General features: G+C 38.2%; 1 protein-coding gene across 4 annotated transcripts in view; it reads left to right on the top strand.

Annotated features, from left to right (window-relative positions):
* Positions 1-20,487, top strand: part of GOLIM4 (golgi integral membrane protein 4) — a 64,014-nt gene that overhangs the window by 23,953 nt on the left and 19,574 nt on the right. For all 4 annotated transcript variants that reach the window (XM_034781484.1, XM_034781483.1, XM_034781482.1 and 1 more), the window contains 4 exons: positions 14,802-14,876; positions 16,084-16,133; positions 16,990-17,043; positions 18,784-18,934. In XM_034781484.1, coding sequence (XP_034637375.1) covers positions 14,802-14,876; positions 16,084-16,133; positions 16,990-17,043; positions 18,784-18,934 — 330 coding nt within the window. The remainder of the gene's footprint in view (positions 1-14,801; positions 14,877-16,083; positions 16,134-16,989; positions 17,044-18,783; positions 18,935-20,487) is intronic.

Below are 20,487 nucleotides of genomic sequence, written 5' to 3'. Positions count from 1 at the left end.
CATCACGAACACTTGAATTTATTAGATAGATAGATATAGTGACTCTCCTGTAAAAAAATTAAAACCACATACGACATTTGTTACAAAGGGCTCTCTTATTTTACAGGACATCAAAAGTCAAAGCAGTGTTTACTTTCTGGGAAGTGCTGCTGCCAGCAAGTCATTTTGCTTGTCTTGAAAAGCTTTGTGTTCTTCTTTTGTGGTAACTGGTTGTAATTTCTTTAACAGATGAACAGTTATCTGAACATATAAGTCTGTATTGGGACAAATCTGTTTCTCTTATATAATCAAATCTGATTGTTATAGAATGTAAATGTGGTTCTAAAGAATTATGATTTTTTTTTGAAAATGTAATTACAACACTCTGCAGGCAATTCTAGTTGTTTTAAATTAATAAAATAATTGCAGTCTGCCTCTGCACCAAATCTTTCCATGCATAAGTTGTAAAAATGCATATATTTTATACAAAAACGTTTATCCTTTATGAAGAAAAATAAGTGTTGACTATAAAATGGAAAAACTTCAATGTTTTTCAGCATTATCCTTTCTCTGTAGCACTTCTGTAATGTCACTTCTTGCACTCTAGATAAAGTAAAATTTTCCTACTTTCAGTGACTGATATACTGCTGCTTTTTACAAAAATCTGGTTTTCACATGAATTTCAAATCTAGTTGTATTTCTGAACTATGCAAATGTGGTGCACAGTGCCCACAAGGAGTTGGATTGCAGTGATGAGCGATGATACTTTTTCAGGATCCACCCACAATCTCTGAATGTGGATAGCTGGATGTTTCTGCTAAGATGGTCAGCAGTGAAATAGTGGATCATGCTATTTAAGCCACCAGTCCTGCACAGATGCATAGGGAGCAGTTCCATTAAATTCATAATGAATACTCACAATACATGAACAACAACATAATAGTAAGCAAATGCATAAGACTTTATGTGATTGTGGTCTAAAGCAGAGGTTCTCAAAGCCGGTCTGATGCTTGTTCAGGGAAAGCCCCCTGGCGGGCCCGGCAGGTTTGTTTACCTGTCGCATCCGCAGGTTCGGCCGATCGCGACTCCCACTGGCCGTGGTTTGCTGCTCCAAGCCAATGGGGGCTGCGGGAAAGGCGGCCAGCACATCCCTCGGCCTGCACCACTTCCCGCAGCCCCCATTGGCCTGGAGCGGTGAACTGCGGCCAGTGGGAGCCGCGATCGGCCGAACCTGCAGACACGGCAGGTAAACAAACCGGCCCGGCCCACCAGGGGCTTTCCCTGAACAAGCGGCGGAGCGGTTTTGAGAACCACTGGTCTAAAGAGTTATCATATGAATGGATCACTTCATGTCTCTTAGAACAATTGTTTCTTTCTGTCTTCAGAATTAAGAAATAAGAGAGCACTGCATTGATTCACATGTGGATGGCTCTCTTTCCAACCAATAGGGTTAGAAACTGATAGGGTTACCAGAGAAGTGCCAGTGTGGCTTACCACATACTGCTGGTTCAGTCCAACTCTCACAGTTTGTGTGAGAATAATACTGAGTTTTGCCAAGATTATTACTGCTTGTTACTTTTAGACCACAGAAGATTTTTCTGCTGGCTCAGAGAACATTTGGAAAGTTATGTAGCACAGTAGCCATGATATTCATTAAGATAATTGATTAGTATTCTGTATGATTTTAGTATTTTTCAGCCAAGATGTAAACTTAATTTTTCACTGCGTAAAACAGTGTTAAGGTGTTCCAAACTTTACATCTCTCAGATCCTCTTTCTAGCATACCAAGAAAGTGAAATATTGTAGTTGCAAAAGACTTGATAATATAATATTGAAAACACTGGTTTTTTAAACTACAAGAGTGGCTTTAATTAAAAAAATGGATTACGTTTTCATGAGTACAAAGCAAAGATGAGTGAACTAGTCATGAATGCTAAGTAAGCTTTCTTTCATCAGATCACTTGCCTCCTGTGTTGTAATTAACGTTCAGGGGGATTGCAGCAGAGCAGTTTTTTGAGAACTTGTTATTTAGCTAGAATGGTATGTGGTCCCCCTCCCCCCTGCTTTTTTCCCGCATGGTAAATTTTAAATAGAAGATTTTAGTCTGAGATGAATTTAAGGAGTATTGAATGTCTCCCGTTCTACCCCCTCCTCCGCCATTGCATTGACAAAACATGTTGACTGTCCTTGACAGTTGAAATGCTAGTAAATAAACACAACTATGACATAGTTGGCATCACAGAGATAATATGCATGACTGGAATATTGGTATAGAAGGGTACAGCTTGCTCAGGAAGGACAGGCAGGGAAAAAAGGAAGGCCTTATATATTATAAATGTATACACTTGGACTGAGGTAGAGATGGAAATAAGAGACAGACTTGTTGAAAGTCTCTGGGTAAGAATAAAAGGGGTAAAAAACAAGGGTGATGTCATGGTAGGGGTCTACTACAGACCACCTAACCAGGAAGTGGAGGTGGATGAGGCTTTCTTTAAAAAAGGAATAAAATCATCCAAAATACAGGACTTAGTGGTAATGGGGGACTTAAACTACTCAGACATCTGTTGGGAAAATAACACAGCAAGGCACAGATTATCCAACAAGTTTTTGGAATGTATTGGAGACTATTTTTTTATTTCAGAAGGTGGAGAAAGCTACTAGGGGAGAGGCTGTTCTAGATTTGATTTTGACAAATAGGAAGGAATTGGTTGAAAATTTGAAAGTGGAAGGCACCTTGGGTGAAAGTGATCATGAAATGATAGAGTTCATGATTCTAAGGAATGGTAGGAGGGAGAACAACAAAATAAAGACTGGATTTATGGATTTCAAGAAGGCAGACTTTAGCAAACTCAGGGAGTTGGTAGGTAAATTCCTATGGGAAGCAAGTCTAAGGGGAAAAACAATTGAAGACAGTTGGCAGTTTTTCAAAGACACATTATTAAGGGCACAACAGCAAACTATCCCACTATGTAGGAAAGATAGGAAGTATGGCAAGAGACCACCCTGGCTTAACCAGGAGCTATTCAATGATCTAAAAATCAAAAGAGAGTCCTACAAAAAGTGAAAACTAGGTGAGATTACAAAGGATGAATATAAACAAATAACACAAGTATGTAGGGATAAAATTAGAAAGGCCAAAGCACAAAATGAGATCAAACTAGCTAGAGACATAAAGGGTAACAAGAAAACATTCTACAAATACATTAGAAGAAAGAGGAAGACCAAGGACAGGGTGGGGGAGGGAATAACAGAAAATGTGGAAATGGTAGAGGTGCTTAATGACTTCTTTGTTTTGGTTTTCACCATGAAGGTTGGTGGCAAGTGGACATCTAACATAGTGAATGCCAGTGAAAATGAGCTAGGATCAGAAGCTAAAATAGGAAAAGAACAAGTTAAAAATTACTTAGACAAGTTAGATGTCTTCAGGTCACCAGAGCCTGATGAAATGCATCCTAGAATACTCAAGGAGCTGACTGAGGAGATATCTGAGCCATTAGTGATTATCTTTGAAAAGTCATGGAAGATGGGAGAGATTCCAGAAGACTGAAAAAGGGCAAATATAGTGCCAATCTATAAAAAAAGGATATAAGAACCACCCAGGGAATTACAGACCAGTCAGCTTAACTTCTGTACCCGGAAAGATAATGGAGCAAATAATTAAGCAATCAATTTGCAAACATCTAGAAGATAATAAGATAAGTAACAGTCAGAGAACAAATCACGTCATACCAATCTGATAGCTTTCTTTGATAGGTTAACAAGCCTTGTGGATGGGCGGAAGCGGTATACCTGGTATATCTTGACTTTCGTAAAGCTTTTGATACTGTCTCGCATTACCTTCTCAAACAAACTAGGGAAATGGAACCTAGATGGGTCCGTTATAAAGTGGGTGCATAACTGGTTGGAAAACTGTTCCCAGAGAGTAATTATCAGTGGTTTACAGTCATGCTGGAAGGGCATAACGAGTGAGGTCCCACAGGGATCAGTTCTGGGTCCGGTTCTGTTCAATATCTTCATCAATGATTTAGATAATGGCATAGAAAGTACACTTATAAAGTTTGCAGATGATACCAAGCTGGGAGGGGTTACAGGTGCTTTGGAGAATAGGATTAAAATTCAAAGTGATCTGGACAAACTGGAGAAATGGTCTGCAGTAAATAGGGTGAAATTCAATAAGGACAAATGCAAAGTAATCCACTTAAGAAGGAACAATCAGTTGCACACATACAAAATGGGAAATGACTGCCTAGGAAGGAGTACTACGGAAAGGGATCTGGGGGTCATAGTGGATCACAAGCTTAATAGGAGTCAACAGTGTAACACTGTTTGAAAGAAAAAAAAAAAAAAAGCAAAGATCATTCTGGGATGTATTAGCAAGACGCGAGAAGTAATTCTTCTGCTCTACTCCACGCTGTTTAGACCTCAACTGGAGTATCGTGTCCAGTTCTGGGCACCACATTTCAGGAAAGATGTGGACAAATTGGAAAAAACCCAGAGAAGAGCAACAAAAATGAGCAAGGGTCTAGAAAACATGACCTATTAGGGAAGATTGAAAAAAACTGGATTTGTTTAGTCTGGAAAAGAGAAGACTGAGAGGGGACATGATAACAGTTTTCAAGTCCATAAAAGTTTGCAAGAAGGAGGGAGAAGAATTGTTCTTCTTAACCTCTGAGGATAGGACAAAGAAGCAATGGGCTTAAGTTGCAGCAAGGGTGGTTTAGGTTGGACATTAGGAAAAACTTCCTAACTATCAGGGTGGTTAAGCACTAGAATAAATTGCCTACCGAGGTTGTGGAATCTCCATTGCTGGAGATTTTTAAGAGCAGATTAGAGCAGTGGTCGGCAACCTTTGGCACGCGGCTCGCCAGGGTAAGCACCCTGGTGGGCCGGGACGGTTTGTTTACCTGCCGCGTCTGCAGGTTTGGCCGATTGCGGCTACCCCTGGCCGCGGTTCGCTGTCCCAGGCAAATGGGGGCGGCGGGAGGAGGCGGCTAGCACATCCCTCAGCCCGCGCTGCTTCCCACTGCCCCCATTGGACCCGAGCGGTGAACCGTGGCCAGCGGGAGCCGCCATCGGCCGAACCTGCGGACGCAGCAGGTAAACAAACTGGCCTGGCCGCGTGCTAAAAGTTGCCAATCCCTGGATTAGACAGACACTGTCAGGAATGGTCTAGATCAGTGGTTCCCAAACTTGTGCTGCTGCTTGTGCAGGGAAAGCCCCTGGTGGGCTGGGCCGGTTTGTTTACCTGCCACATCTGCAGGTTCGGCCGATCGCAGCTCCCTGTGGCCTCGGTTCGCTGCTCCAGGCCAATGGGAGCTGCTGGAAGCGGCGGCTAGTACGTCCCTTGGCAGGGAACTGGACTAGATGACCTCTCGAGGTTCCTTCCAGTCCTATGATTCTATGACCTTATTGGTTCTGCTTTGGGGCTTTTTTCTTTGAGGCTATATTGCTTACTTCTGTACAGTCATCTGTGGGTTCCTGAGGTGCCTTTTTTCAACTATGTGGGTAATTTTATAGAATTAACAGCTATGCATATACAAGCTCCATCTATGTGCAGGCACTTCATTTCAGATATACTATCCAGCAGTCATTAATGACACCAGCAAAGATGGATAAGGGAGAACGAATAGTGTAGCCAATTAAAGTAACAGGTACACAGAATGTAGTTAATAAAGTTGACATTGGGCCAAGACAGGGTTAGACCCTCTACACTGTAGGAGCTAGCTTGTAACTTTACATACTGCCCTGATTAAGGGTGTAGCTACATGCCTTCTGCCCCAGGAGCAAACCAGACCAGACAACAAATTGTGACTCAGTCACCATTTCTCCTCTGTTTCCCACTTGCTCAGGGGAGGAGTAAGTTATTTCACCCCTTTTCATGAAGCAGTTTTCCTGACTTTCATCCGAACCTGCCTGTGATTGGACAAAAGCTGATCCAACCACCAGTGCTTCTGCGAAACGTTTCAGGTTTGACAAAACAGCAGCTTACGTTGAAACTGTTTTGTTGTAAAATTCCCAACCAGCTATCCTCAGGAACTCTGGGTTCAATTTCTTGCTCTGGCACACACTTCCTAGTTGATCTCAAAGAAGTCAATCTCTCTGGGTCTCACTTCTTCATCTGTTAAAATAGGAATGGCAGCTCTTGACTACTTCACAGGGGTGTTGTGAGGATAAATACCTAAAGATTGTGAGGTTCTCAGATACTATGGTAATAGGGGCCACTTAAGATCAATAAGATCCCTAGTGTGCTAGGGTGAGGCTGAGGTTGGGAAAGTCAGAGGAAAACAACCATAGAAACTTGGAAGGCTTAATCTTCAATTGTGCCAAATTCTGAAAAGAACAATATGGAAAACGTGGTAACACATTTTACAATTTCTTTCTTGATTGGAGAACTTAGAAAGCCATGGATTTATTTTTCCCTGGAAAAAATCTGTTACAGTCAATAAACTGGGAGGAAACAAATCTTCTTAACTTTTCTTTCCCTGCTCTTTGCGGAGTTACATTTTGTGCTTCTGAAACATCGACTCATTTGAGACACTCAAAACATTACCTCATCTCTGCACTTGCTGTTGCTGATTTATTACCAGCAGTTCTGGCTCTGGATCTCCTTAGAGCAACTTCTTCATTTTGTCCATATTAACATAATAAACCTTTCTTAATTAAGGCAAACAAACATTCTAATTATCCTATATTTGTATATTTCAAAACCCCACCCCCCAAGAAATCACGTGCATCTTTACTTGTGAATGTAAAAAACATACTTTAATGTTCAAAAGAGAAATGAGGTGTGGAGAAGGGCATGCAGTATGGACTAGCGATTCTCAAACTTGTTGAGACCAAATACTATTTACACTTCTGCCTCTGTCACAAATGAGGACTATTAATGAAACCTCTGTCCCTTTATATTTGCTGCTAGTATGGCTTTATACTTTCAGGGCTTTGGGTAGCATCTTCTGACAAGACTACAGAGTATAAGTAATTTGTAGATTGTACATAATCAGAATCTAACAATTATTGAAATGCCAATCCTGATTCAGAGGAGAGACTCTGATCACGTGTTTAAATGTGGAGTACCATTAGCTTAGTCTCTAGGTAATCTCCTCCTTTCTCTAGAAGGTCCAGATTCAAAAGCTTCTCAGACAAGGCTGGATTTATAGCCTTGGTGACAGCAAGATTAGAATATAGTGCTGGGTATAGACGAATATACCAATTTATGCCAATTGAGGATTTGGCTCTAAAAGTTCAGTATGTTACGTAATTACTATCAAAACTGAACATTTGTTCTGTAAAAAGTCAAATTTTTCCCCATGCATATTTTTTCCTCAACTAAATTGGTTTTTCAAAGGAGCATTGAAGGTATAAAATAGTGTTGGTCTAAGAGCCAAACCACTGAATTCTTTATCTCCCTTCTTCCTGCCCACCTCATTGTTTTTCACTCTTTAAATCAAAGTTTGCTGAGGAAGTTACAATAGCAGGCAAAGTAGAAGAAGTAAAGTGAAAAATATTTCTGCAGAATCATGTTATGGCTTAGCCTCTGACTGCTAAAAAGCCTACTTCCACTCCTGATAGCATGGAAGGAGAAAAGCATTATGGATTTTAATTTCTCTCATGAGTTGCTATGCTACAAGCACTGCTCCTTTTGCAATGTAATTCTATATTCAAAATCTTTAGTGCCAAGATGAAACCATTACTACAGTTCTTCCATTTTTTCTCTCTGCTGAAACTTAGTTGGTGATGACTTTGTGAATATTCATTATACGCTTGTTTTTGTTGCAGTGACTCTTGATACATTAGTTCATCTTGACTGATGCCCTTGACTTTAGCGGATAAATAGCAAAGTAGAGATAGGTGACAAGGATTGATTAGCAATCCTGCTTCTAAGCGAAAATGTAAACACTTCTATATAAATCACTAGCCAAAGAGTCTGCAGAATGTATGTTAGAGGAATTAAGAACAATTTTTAAGGCTGCAAAGCACTCTTAGAACTGCCAAAATGCAAATCTTTACTTGATATTTCTTGTTCATGGTTCACTATGCCATTTGGTACCTACTTCACTCTTCGGGGAAATCCATTTTCTATTTTATGGAAATTTACAATTTTCAGTTATTTGTTTCATAAATTGCAAGGATCCTTGCAAGTTACTGTTTGAAAAGGGAAGAAGTCTTTCAGCACAGTAGGGTCAGTTGTCTTAAGCACAGCTGTGTAAAACTGCACTTTTACTTCACTGGGATTTGTGTGAACATTTTCCTTCTATCTCAGATATATCTGGGTTTTCATCATGAGATTATGTTTGAGTTTGGGATTTGTTCATACCTGAAACTCAAAAGAGAAGAGTTTCTATTATCAAAAATTGCTATTTTCCCCCAAATCTAATTGTGATGTGAAATCAAGAACTGACCTAGTTTTGAGCAAGCCTGGGACATGATTCAAAAACTGTCTAGAATATTTCAGTGAACCTGCTCTGGATTTGGCTTCACACATTTGATTTAATTGTAAACATTTTGCACAGTTCTAGTCTTGAGCTTCTAAAAGGGTTAATTATTTCTGATGATGGAGCAGTTTTTCCTTACAAGTGTACTGTCTGTACCCAAGGCATTGAGCATATTATTATGATGTATAGATACTTAAGAGGTATTATCTCACTTGTCTAAATACAATTGGAAGTAGAATTATTACATAGCATGTGACCTGTGATGCAAAGTTGACTGGTCACATAATACTGGCTGTCCTCCTTGTTTCAAACTGCCTTATTGCATCAAGGTAGCTAAATATACACTCAAAATACTTCCCTGATGTAAAATTTCCATCTAATCAATTGCTTTATTAGCCACAGGAATCTCATGCAGTCACGAATGCAAGAGGAGATGGTCCTTGTGCTCATCTTTGGAAAGATGTGGTGCACACTATGAAAAGACTTGAATCTTAAGTATATAGAATCTCTTTCCTACAAGATATCACATAACTGAAAAAGAGAAGTCTTCTATTCACTAAGAAAAATCTTGTTTGTGTCAGAGCAATGCAATATTCTCTTTCTGGCTGGACAAATCCCATAAATGGATGTGAAACTTTTTATTTTTACTTGTAGGAAAATGGGTTGTCAGTAGATCATAACTGCTTACTGTGGAGAATGAGGGCAGTAATATCACAAAGCACACATGCTAGGATGTTGGCTGAATTACAAGATCACCAAAACATAATGAATAGTAAAAGTTTGATTAGTAGTTTTTGGTGACCAGACTTAGACTAAGATATTGAAAGAGAAATTAGTTGGTGTGAATTCTGTAGTATTCACTGAAGCATACCACAAATCATATCGTCATCTATGGAAGCATGCTACGAAGCCTTGGCAAAGACATCATAGCAGCTTTGCAAAGAAGAATAAGTGATTTAGAGGTAGCCGATGGTTATTCCAGAAGTCCAAAATGACATGTGACACATCCTTTTGCTGCTCTTCTGAGACTTTTGCAGGATGTTTGCCACATATGTTTATGCTTGAAGAGATTATGGACTTCAGTTGGTTTCAAAGCAATGTTTGGTTTTCCTACGGAAATACAGTCTCACACTCTGCATCAGCTGCTTATTACTCAATGTCAAACTGGCTGGCAAAATGCTTACTGCAAGCACTTGGAGGGGCATTGGAGAAAAATGAGGGAAGAACCCAGTAACAGCATATAGCAAACTTTTTTCATTCAGGTGTGTACCACAAACCACCCTCCCGAATACTCCAAAGAGTTATTTCTTAAACATCAGTTAAGAATGAGAATTCATTATCTTAGCTCAGATTTAACCAAAGAACTAGATGACATAGCACAGAATAAGAAACCCACAACATAAACAATGCCAGGTGTTTTTGCCTAGACCAAAAAGTGTGTTGATTTGAAATTACAAGGTCAAAAGTAAATATTTTACTTGTTGTAATATACTGGGACATATCTGGTTGAGTAAATTGATCAGTATTTTCCTTTCTTTTCCGTTATTAGATAATGTTTCAGAGAATAAAAAAATTGAACACTGGTTACGTAATTTCTCTGAAAGAAAAATCATCTTTTTTACTGGCTTTGATGATACCACCAGTGAAATGGAGTCTGAAAACTACAATGGTGTTATAGATAACTAATCTGAATATATAGACTAGGAATAATATTCTATCACCACCACCAGCCGGAATCCAACCAATACTTATTGTTGAATCTTTTGGAATTCAGTAATATTGTGGTTAACCGTTCCTCCATATAGATTAATAGAATATCAGGGTTGGAAGGGACCTCAGGAGGTCATCTAGTCCAACCCCCTGCTCAAGACAGATTTTTGCTCCAGATCCCTAAATGGCCCCCTCAAGGATTATATCTGTCCCATCATGCATACACATGGCTGACTGCAGATGAATTCAAACAAACCTCAGAGGACAACAGTTATTTTTTAGGGCCGCCAATTTCTTTAACTAGTGTAGGGAAACATGCAATTCCAGGACAGTTGATTGAATGACTAACACTGAATGCATTTAGCACCAGGGCTGTCAATCACAGTAAATTCAATTGATTAATGCAAAATAAATTAGCTAGATTAAAAAGATTAGTTGCAATTAACCACTGTTTTAATCGCACTGTTAAATAATAATAGAATACCAGTTAAAATTTATTATAAATATTTTTGGATGTGTTTCTGCAATTTCAAATATATTGATTTCAATTACAACACAGAATACCATGTATACAGTGATTACTTTATATTTTTATTATAAATTTTTGCACTGTAAAAAAAAATATATATTTTTCAATTCATCTCATACAAGTACTGTAGTGCGATCTCTTTATTGTGAAAGTGCAACTTACAAATGTAGATTTTTTTTTTTTTTTTTACATAACTGCACTCAAAAACAAAACAAATGTAAAACATTAAAGCCTACAGGTTCACTCAGTCCTACTTCTTGTTCAGCCAATCATTAGTACAAACAAGTTTGTTTACATTTATGGGAGATAATGCTGCCTGCTTCTTATTTACAATGTCACCTGAAAGTGAGAACAGGTATTCGCATGACACTGTTGTAGCCGGTGTTGCAAGATATTTACATGCCAGATATGCTAAACATTCACATGTCCCTTTGTGCTTTGACCACCATTCGAGAGGACATGCTTTCATGTTGATGTCACTCATTAAAAATAATGTGTTAATTAAATTTGTGACTGAACTCCTTAGGGAAGAATTGTATGTCTCCTGCTCCATGGTTTTACCTGTATTCTGTCATATATTTCATGTTATATAGCAGTCTTGAATGACGACCCAGCACATGTTGTTTGATTTAAGAACACTTTCACTGCAGATTTGACAAGACCCAAAGAAGATACCAATTACTCCTGGGGGATTTCTGTGCCCCTGTGCGGGCACAGAATTCATACCTCCCATAGATTTCTTGGCTCACCGTCAGAAAAATGGGGGAGCCAAGAAATCTGTGGGGAACACACACCCCTTCTGCAGCAGCCCGGGCACGTCTGCTGGGAGCAGCTGGCAGCAGACAGCAGATCACTGCAGGGGGAGGCTGGGCATGGGTGCGTGCATCTGTGGAGAGACGTTAAGGGTGTGGGCCTGGGTGCCTGTCTGCGTGCGAACAAGTGAGGGAGACTCACTCTGTCCCTCTCGCTTGCAGTTATACTTGCTGCATCCCAGGTTTGGCTGCGTAGGGCTGTGTGAAGGACGCTCTGTCCCTGTGGCAGAGCAGAAATGTAACAACTAAGCAGGCAGGCTGCTAATGTTCCCATTGTTAGTTAATTGTTCCCATTCTTATTCTTATAATTATTCCCAGTCAATTAAGGTTCCTTTACCTTGCCAAAGTGGTGAAAAGGAGTCTTATTGTAAATGACAGTAATGGAATCCTCAGCTAGGAAGTCTGTGTGCTTTCTCACTCTTTTTCCTGTGCCAGAGAGGCACAAGGGGGTTAGACTACAGCTCAGGATCTATTTTACTTATCCATTTAAAAAAAAAAGCAGGACAATAACTAGCAAAACTGTATGACTTTCATGTGTGAAAGTCTGAGCAATTTAAAGCGACATTCTACTTTACAGAACACCAAACAGAAAAATAAAATGTAATGTAATTTAAATGAAAATCCAGGATTACAAATGGAATGCAGGGTCTTGGTTACCAAGTACACCTCTACCCCGATATAACGCGACCCGATATAGCACGAATTCGGATATAACGCGGTAAAGCAGTGTTCTGAGGGGGCAGGGCTGCGCGCTCCGGTGGATCAAAGCAAGTTTGATATAACACAGTTTCACCTATAACACGGTAAGATTTTTTGGCTCCCGAGGACAGCGTTATATCGGGGTAGAGGTGTATTTGTAACATAACCATCATGTGTTTAGGAAATGCTAAACAGTTGTGATTTTTTTTCTGTATGGTAGTTTAAATAAATTACCACAATAAGTGAAACTGATGTGATTATATTGCATTATTTTGACAAATAAAATATGCAGAATTTTTCATTTTTGGTACAGAATTTGGGATTTTTTGGCGCAGAATTCCCCCAGGAGTAACCAATATATGATTTCTAAAGATAGCTACAGTACTCAACCCAAGCTTTTAGAATCTGACGTGCCTTTCAAAATCTTGAGAGGTACAAGGTGTGCAACATGTTGTCAGAAGTCTTAAAAAAGCAATACTCCGACGTGGAAACTACAGAGCCCAAACCACCAAAAAAGAAAATCAACCTTCTGTTGGTGTCATCTGACTCAAATGATTTAAATGAATGTGCATAGGTCTGCACTTCTTTGGATCATTATTGAGCAGAACCCATCATCAGCACTGTGTTCTGAGTTGTAACTGAAATCAGTATAGATGAAAACATCCAAAAATATTTAAATAAATGGTATTGTATTATTGTTTAATAGTGCAATTAAAATTGCGATTAATGACAATTTTTTAAAATCTCGTGATTAATTTTTTAGATCGTTTTACAGCACCAAACAATACATATATTGATTTGTCTTGATGCTGGTTTATTGTCACTTGAGGTAAATAAATTTTGCTGCTGATACCCAAAGCAGCATCTGATTATATATTGTCTTACACTACTTGCTTATATAAGCAAAGCTCTATATGCCTCACTTTTTACAATAACAAGTAAACAGAGGATAAAAAGATATCATATCTAATCCAGTCAATTTAAATAAGCAAAAGTGATTTCAGCAACTACATATGTCTGAGACCATGCAACAATTTTTGTGGTTTTTACAAATCATATTTTCCTGTTTTAAATATTTTTCTCACCCAGTTGCTCTGTGCAAAACCCAGGCAAATAACTGACTATCGAGAGGAAAAAGCAAAGCTGACTCAAACAAAATGCTTTAGATATACAAAGTAAACAAACTGGAAAAAATTGAGATAAAATTGTATCTCATTTTAGTTACAGTAACTGTAGGTATTACTTGTAACAACTGAGGATTGAAAAAAAATTCACACACACGAGATTTGGGTTGAAATTATATCTTTAACTAAAGTGTTTAATTGCCACTACGGCAATAATTAATATAACCTGTGAAAAGCAGTTTAGAAGTTTTGACCTCTATTCAAGAAAGTACTTAAGGACATGGTTAAATTTACTCATAGGTTTAAATCCCATTGAAATCAGTGGAGCTTAGATTCCCTTCCTGAACTGAGATGCTCTCCTGAATTAGGAATTTTCATACTTGGACTGATAATCTGAAAAAAATGAGATAGCTTCTCTGAGTTAGTATTACTTTGAAGGATGACAGGGCCCACGTATTCTGAAACAAAGTGGATTCAGACATCAGCACCATGTATTTGCTGAGAGTGGGCATCCAAAAGACAATCAGATTCTATACAAGATGTCCCACTCAGCTGGGGTCTGGGATAGAAAGAAGAGATTATTTGTATCAGACATTGTTTATGTCTGAATCTACTATGAGGTACTTATATGGCCTCCCCATACTTGAGTCTTCAATGTAGTTATCCTTAGTGAGGTATGGAAGTACTATTATCCTAATTTTACAGATGGGAAACTGAGACACAGAGCAACTAAGTGACTTTCCCAAGGTCATACAATATGTCTGGCAGAGCAGAGAACTGAACCCAAGTTTCCCAACTTCAAGGCTAACCCGCCAACCACTGCACTATTCCGCCTTTCTCATCTGTCCTACTACTTTACTTGCCTATTCCCTTCTTGGGAGCAAGTGGAGTGCTGCAAGAATTCTGGTCTTGAAGAACTCTAAGCAGGATTTTTGAATATTTCATTTGTCTTTTTCACAAGCAAGGCAGAAGAGATTGGAAATATGGCAAAATTCACACATGCATACCAAAGAAATAAAAATAAACTGGTAGGTCTAATTTTAGGCCTACCAGCATTGACCATCCCCATAAACAAATTGAGTGTATAACTCACTTGCCACAGATAGAGAGAGAGCACAAACCGAATTTGAGTAATAAATAAAAGTTTAAATGGCTAGGACTAAAGTTTAAGGACCAGATTCTCAGTTGGTATAAAGAACAGGAGTACTTGTGGCACCTTAGAGACTAACAAATTTATTTGAGCATAAGCTTTCGTGGGCTACAGCCCACTTCATCGGATGGTGGGCTGTAGCCCACAAAAGCTTATGCTCAAATAAATTGTTAGTCTCTAAGGTGACACAAGTACTCCTGTTCTTTTTGCGGATACAGACTAAAACGGCTGCTACTCTGAAATCAGTTGGTATAACTGACTTTGGATTGTCCTTATGCATTCTGCACCAATACTATTTGTTATGTATTGTTCCCCTTTGTATTATCTGTAAAATGAATTCCTATGTTCAAATCTTTCTCTTTTCAGTTGTCTATGAGCACAGGTCAAGATTAGAAAAGTCTTTACAGAAGGAAAGGCTTGAACATAAGAAAGCAAAAGAAGGTAAAAATCTTGTTTTTCATTTTTCTCAGTTATATATGTTAATTTTATAAATTATGGATCCCTGTAATTCACTGGTAGGTCCACTGGTATAGACAGGTTGCTAGACACAGCATATTGAATTTCTATGATATAAATATATGCACAAGTCCTTTTATTGGATATTTAAAAAAAAAACCTCCATAAGGCATATGACCATTTGATGCATGCAATAAGGTATTCAGTTAGGCCCCAATTCAGAAACTTGTGTGTTTAAAGTGAAGTACATGCTTAAAACGCCTGTCCGGAATAGAGATGATTTGTGAATCTGGGTCTTAGTTAAATGTCCTTGAATAATATAGTACTGGACATATGCTGTGTTTGATTATGCAAATAATACATATTTTTCTTTTTAAAAAGCCACCGTCTGCAAAAGTTTTAAGAGTACAATAGTTTTGGTAACTTTTCTAAGTAATTTTTCATGGTGTACATTACTTGTTTGAAATGTTAAGGCATAAGGTAATGAAAGTCCACCTTGCACTCTTCCTAAAAATAGTTGCTGCTAGCTAGGCGATTCATAGGCCTTCAGTTAATACAAAAGATTAAAAAGCATTAAAAGCTGTTTGGGGTTTTCTTGCCCTAAAATCCTAGATGGTTTTGTGGTGCCACCTAGTGGACAACAATAAATCATTAGTTTTGTAAAGGGCAAGTCAGCTTTTTCAGAATTAGAAAATAAAGAAGAGTACAAAGGAATTCACAATGAAAAGAGTGTGGGAAGTGTTTTTTGCTTTTTGACTTTCCTGTGTTCTTGTGGCTGAAGAAGATTTTAAAGTGTTATCTTCTCATAGGAAAATGCACAATTTAACTTCCCCTTTCCTTTTAATAGTGCTATTGGGCCTTTAAATGTAGTACATAAGACTTCTGAAACACATTTAGTTTCCAACCAGTAGTCCCAGGCTTGCCTTGCCATACTTTGTACAGTACTGGCATAAACAGTTTTATATGCAAATACTTTGACGATCAGATTTAAAATTCAAAGTATTTCCTTAGTTTTTATAGTTCCTCAGGAAAGCTGTAAATGCAACATTCCCCAACTTTGTAGCTACTTTGTGTGTGGAATTCCCATTTACAAGAAGGTATTTTGAATACAGAGTATCTACAGACTCTGGCCCCCAAGCTTTTTTGTCAGTGAAATATTTCTTTAATAGTCTCCTTTTTTATTATTTCCTAGACTTTCTTGTTTATAAATTGGAAGCACAAGAAACACTAAATAAAGGAAGGGTAAGTAAAAAAAAAATAAAATAAAATAAAATAGAATGTTAAAGAATTGGTACCAAAGAATAACGACACTACTCCATTTACAAAGGAAAGGATAGGGTATGTAATTAAAACCATTCAAAAAGATAAGAGACTTACAAAACCCTAATTGAAATAGCTTTGACTTATTCCACTTTTGTTATGTATGTTAAATGCGCCCTGTTAGAAAGATCCAAATGATCTAGTAAGAGAGGAAGTTTCTTTCTAGGGAATTACTTTGGAAAAACAAACACTCCTCCGCTTATACTATAGTAGCTGAAGTTAATGGTACTCTTTTTATAATAGCTGTCTCCTATCAGCCAATCTTGACTGGAGAAAACTGAATAGGGAGAGAAACAGAGAAGATGGTATCATAAATCCTGTTGCTGCTGTCCTTTTCTTATTGGACAGAGCCAGTCTCGTAACCAGGTTTTTTTGATTGGCAAGTTTAAATCTCCAAGAAAGTTTGGTTTGTGCAGTAGCTGCCAGGAGGCAAGTTGAGACTGTCATTGGAAATATATTTGAGGTCTGTAAAGAACTCTTTGTAGTGATAGTAAGTGAAAGCATGTTGCTGTTTATTTTGAGTCTAAAGTGGGAAGAAAAGAGTCAGAGGAATAATAGTGTAATTAAAAATACATTACTACCTCACCTATTGCACAATTGCTATACCTGATATATTTCAGAACCAAAAAGAGACCAGGTCAGGTAGGCTCCATGCTGAATTATAATTGCTAGTTTATAGCTTCTGTATAATATTCTTTACAAAGAATAGGAACATGAAAGTGCATCAGGATATGAGATTCTGTTGTCCCTAATTAACATTAATATTTTCATTTCTCAGCAAGATTCAAATAGCAGATATAGCACATTGAATGTACAACACCAGATGTTGAAGGTAGGTACCAGAGAGATTCTCTTTTGGGGGGTAGCAATATGAGAAATAAATGTACTAGGTTTTTTTGTCCCATCTCCAAGAGTCAATATATTGTTTCAAAAAGATATTTTCCTTTCATGAATGTACTTTAAGGATAAACTGATTGCATCATGTATTGAATAGCTATGTTTTCTGGTGAGTTACATAGTTATTTGAGGGGGATATTGACATGCATGCCACTAGGTAAAATTGGAAAGATTTTGCATATTAGAAATTGTACTCAGTATCCAAAGTAATAAATACTTTGACATAAATTCTGGAAATAGTTTCAAGAATTTTTATAGTTGGGATCCTGCAATCAAATAACTACTCCATTTGCCATTGTTTTGGGTCAAATGGAATCACTTCAATGCAGATATTATGCACAGGTCCATTGAAAAAGATGGAATTTTGTGCATTATTCAGTTATGCTTGTTGCAAATATAATATGTAGTGGGGAACATGTACATTAAAATATGCAATGGCAAGTAATTCTGTGTACACAATTAATAGCCCTTCTTAAATGGTAGCTAGCTCTGCTTCCGTATATTTTAGTATTAGAAGAATATCTTGTAATTTAATAATTATAGCCTTCTGGTGTTAAGTTATTTTTCATCTTAAATGCAGCTACATGCATAGCAAAAGATTCCTGGAAGGAAAAAAAAAGAGATGCCTAAAAAAAGTTAAATGGCATATTTAGCTAGTGAAAGTGGGGTTATTTGTAGGATTGCAATTTCAATAGCTAGCCAAAGTTGTGTGGTTTTTTTAGGTTCTTACTTGAAAAAGAAAGAAAACACAATACAGGTTAGTTTTAAACTTGTACTTCATGACATGACCCTTTAAGGTTACTACATCAAAAGAACTAGAATCATTGTCACAGACTTTTATGCTTTAGGGTGGGATTTTTCAAAAAGTGCTCCACATTGACCTAACTCTGCTCCATTGAAATCAGTTAAACTCACCCTGACATCAGTAAGGACAGAGTATTAGTGTTTTTGAAAATCCCATGCTTGAGGGAAATTTTGAGACATGCCTAAAGGATTTAGGAACACGGTCCCATTGCTAATCATCACGGGAATTGTACTCCTAAATCCTTCCAGCACTTTTGAAGTCTTTCCAGCTCCAATGGTTTCCTGGTTACTCTTGATACATATTTATGAGAAACTTTATTAACCATTATAGATTTAAGGGTTCCTCTAGATTTACAGCAATATCTCTGCTATTGCAAGTCTTTTTAATGGAAACTGTTAGTCCAGTGCAGCACCACTGAAGTCAATGGAATCATTGACCTCAGAGGAGCTGGATCATGTATCTGAAGAAACCTTTGGGAGTATGCTGTAAAGAGTTTTCTGAGGTTTCCAATAGAGGTAATATTCCATATTGGCTGTAGAAGCAGCAGACAAGTCATTGACAATATTGACTTCTAATATTGCTGTGGATCCAGATTATTAATGGTGAGATTCTGCCTCTGAGAAGGTGTATTCAGCAGCTCTCAGAGGGATATAACAGCTGCCAAGGGGGATGGTAAGTCCCTGGAACAGGGAGCTACAGAGGCACAGAGGCAATTTTGTGTTGAGTAGGAACTGTAGCGTACAGGCTTTGAATAATAAACTCCTTGTTATGAATGCTTGCTATTCATCTGATTTAACAAATTGCCAAAGATGATAATAGCCAGATATGCAGGTGCAGAACTCCTTCCAGTGTTCAATTTGGCATTTGCAGAGTCAACATGAAGAACTAAAGAAACAGCATGCAGACCTCGAGGAGGAACACCGAAAACAAGGAGAAGACTTTAGAAGAACATTCAGCGATCACAAGCAGAAATCTGTACAAATACAAGAAGAGAAAGAGCAGGAACTCTCCAAGCTAAAGGGTATATGCAGCCTGACTCAGTCATACTACACAGCTTAAAACTCTTCACCTGCCACTGCTTTTTAAACGTAGAAATCAATCCTGGTGTGTGTGACCGAGAGTGGAGTTGGGTATGCGTGTAAATGCGCACTCACACACACTGAGCATAACAGGTCATCATTCACGCTCACTCAGCATTTGCTCCTTTACCAGTCAGTTTACATGTTCTTACTACTGAGTTTTGCCATTCATATCTCTGGGCTTCTCAATCCTGTATTTCTGGGACCTTTTGGGAGAATTCCAACTAGAGTATGTTTTGCTTTTTTGACTCTATCTTGATTACAGATAGGGCAGGATTCCTGGCCCTGAAACATTTCAAATGTTGGGGGCTGGATTCAAATGCTCAGCTCTGAACCTACCTCCACATTCAAAACTGGGGAAATTGGGCCTGATTTTGGATCTCCTTCTTAAACAACCAACATCTGATGAAAACACAGTTGCTAGTTCTGTTGTCAGTTTAACTATGAGCCCTTGGTGAAGTGACTTCACATTCTTTACCTCATTTTCCCTGTCTGTAAAATATTAGAATATTTTTCTCTAAAATAAGGATATTTATCTACCTCACAAGGATGACGTGAGAACTAATTAGTTAGTATGTAAAGTACTTTGAAGCATAACTTATTTTTCTCTAAGTGTCCCATTTCGTGTCAGGAGGATCTTAGAATATAAATGGCATAGAACAAAAGGTTGGACTCGTATTCTTCCTAAACTAGAGGGCTATTGCCACACTCTCCCATGCCCCACCAACACACTTACCAGCTTTGGAGCTGCCTAAGAGATGGGAGAAAGATCCCAGCTTCCTAGCTCCTGAAGTGGCTCAAAGCAAATCAAAGGTGCCAACCCATACAGAACCCTGAAGCAGAAGGCTGGATTTGGCATGCTGCTGCTTTCCTTCTTAGTGGTAGCATCCACTCCTCTTCTACCACACTTTCCAGTTTCATCCCGCACTTCCATCCCCTTTGAGTTCTGGTCACTGCTTCTAATTAAACTGCTGAGTCTTAGGGGAGAAAATTTCCAGACTCCACATACAGCCTGGAGAGGTGATGGCTGGGGGGTTATTACTCTGTTAGAGTCCCAGCATAGCATCCAGGATCCATGCTGAAGCTTCTGCTGTTTGCAATCCCCCCTCCTAAATATAGGACATACCACTAGACCCTGCCCTCAGCCAGGAAATGAAAGTATGGTCATACAAAAATAAATTTAATCTAGGAACTGATTAATTGGATTTAATGAACTTGGCTTTGAAAGTTTAAGGTTGTGTTTTTGTATAGGGATGAGAGCAACACATTAATGTCAGCACAAGCTCCTTTGATCTCTGTGCACTGATCTCATGTGTTTTACCACTGCAGTTATGTGGTATTTTATGCAATTTATATAATAATCCTTATTTTGTACATCATCTTGAATTAGGCTTTAATAGTATTTAAGAGCAAATACTTTAAAACTTGTGATATTAAAATTACGAAAGCATAAATCTGATTGAGTTCAGTCTTTGCATTCTGTTTTGTTTTTAAT

Source organism: Trachemys scripta, chromosome 9 (genome assembly GCF_013100865.1).
Source record: "Trachemys scripta elegans isolate TJP31775 chromosome 9, CAS_Tse_1.0, whole genome shotgun sequence".
NCBI classification, from domain to species: domain Eukaryota; kingdom Metazoa; phylum Chordata; order Testudines; family Emydidae; genus Trachemys; species Trachemys scripta.
The sequence above is the reverse complement of the archived record's forward strand: the minus strand, read 5'-3'. Positions and strand labels throughout refer to the sequence as shown.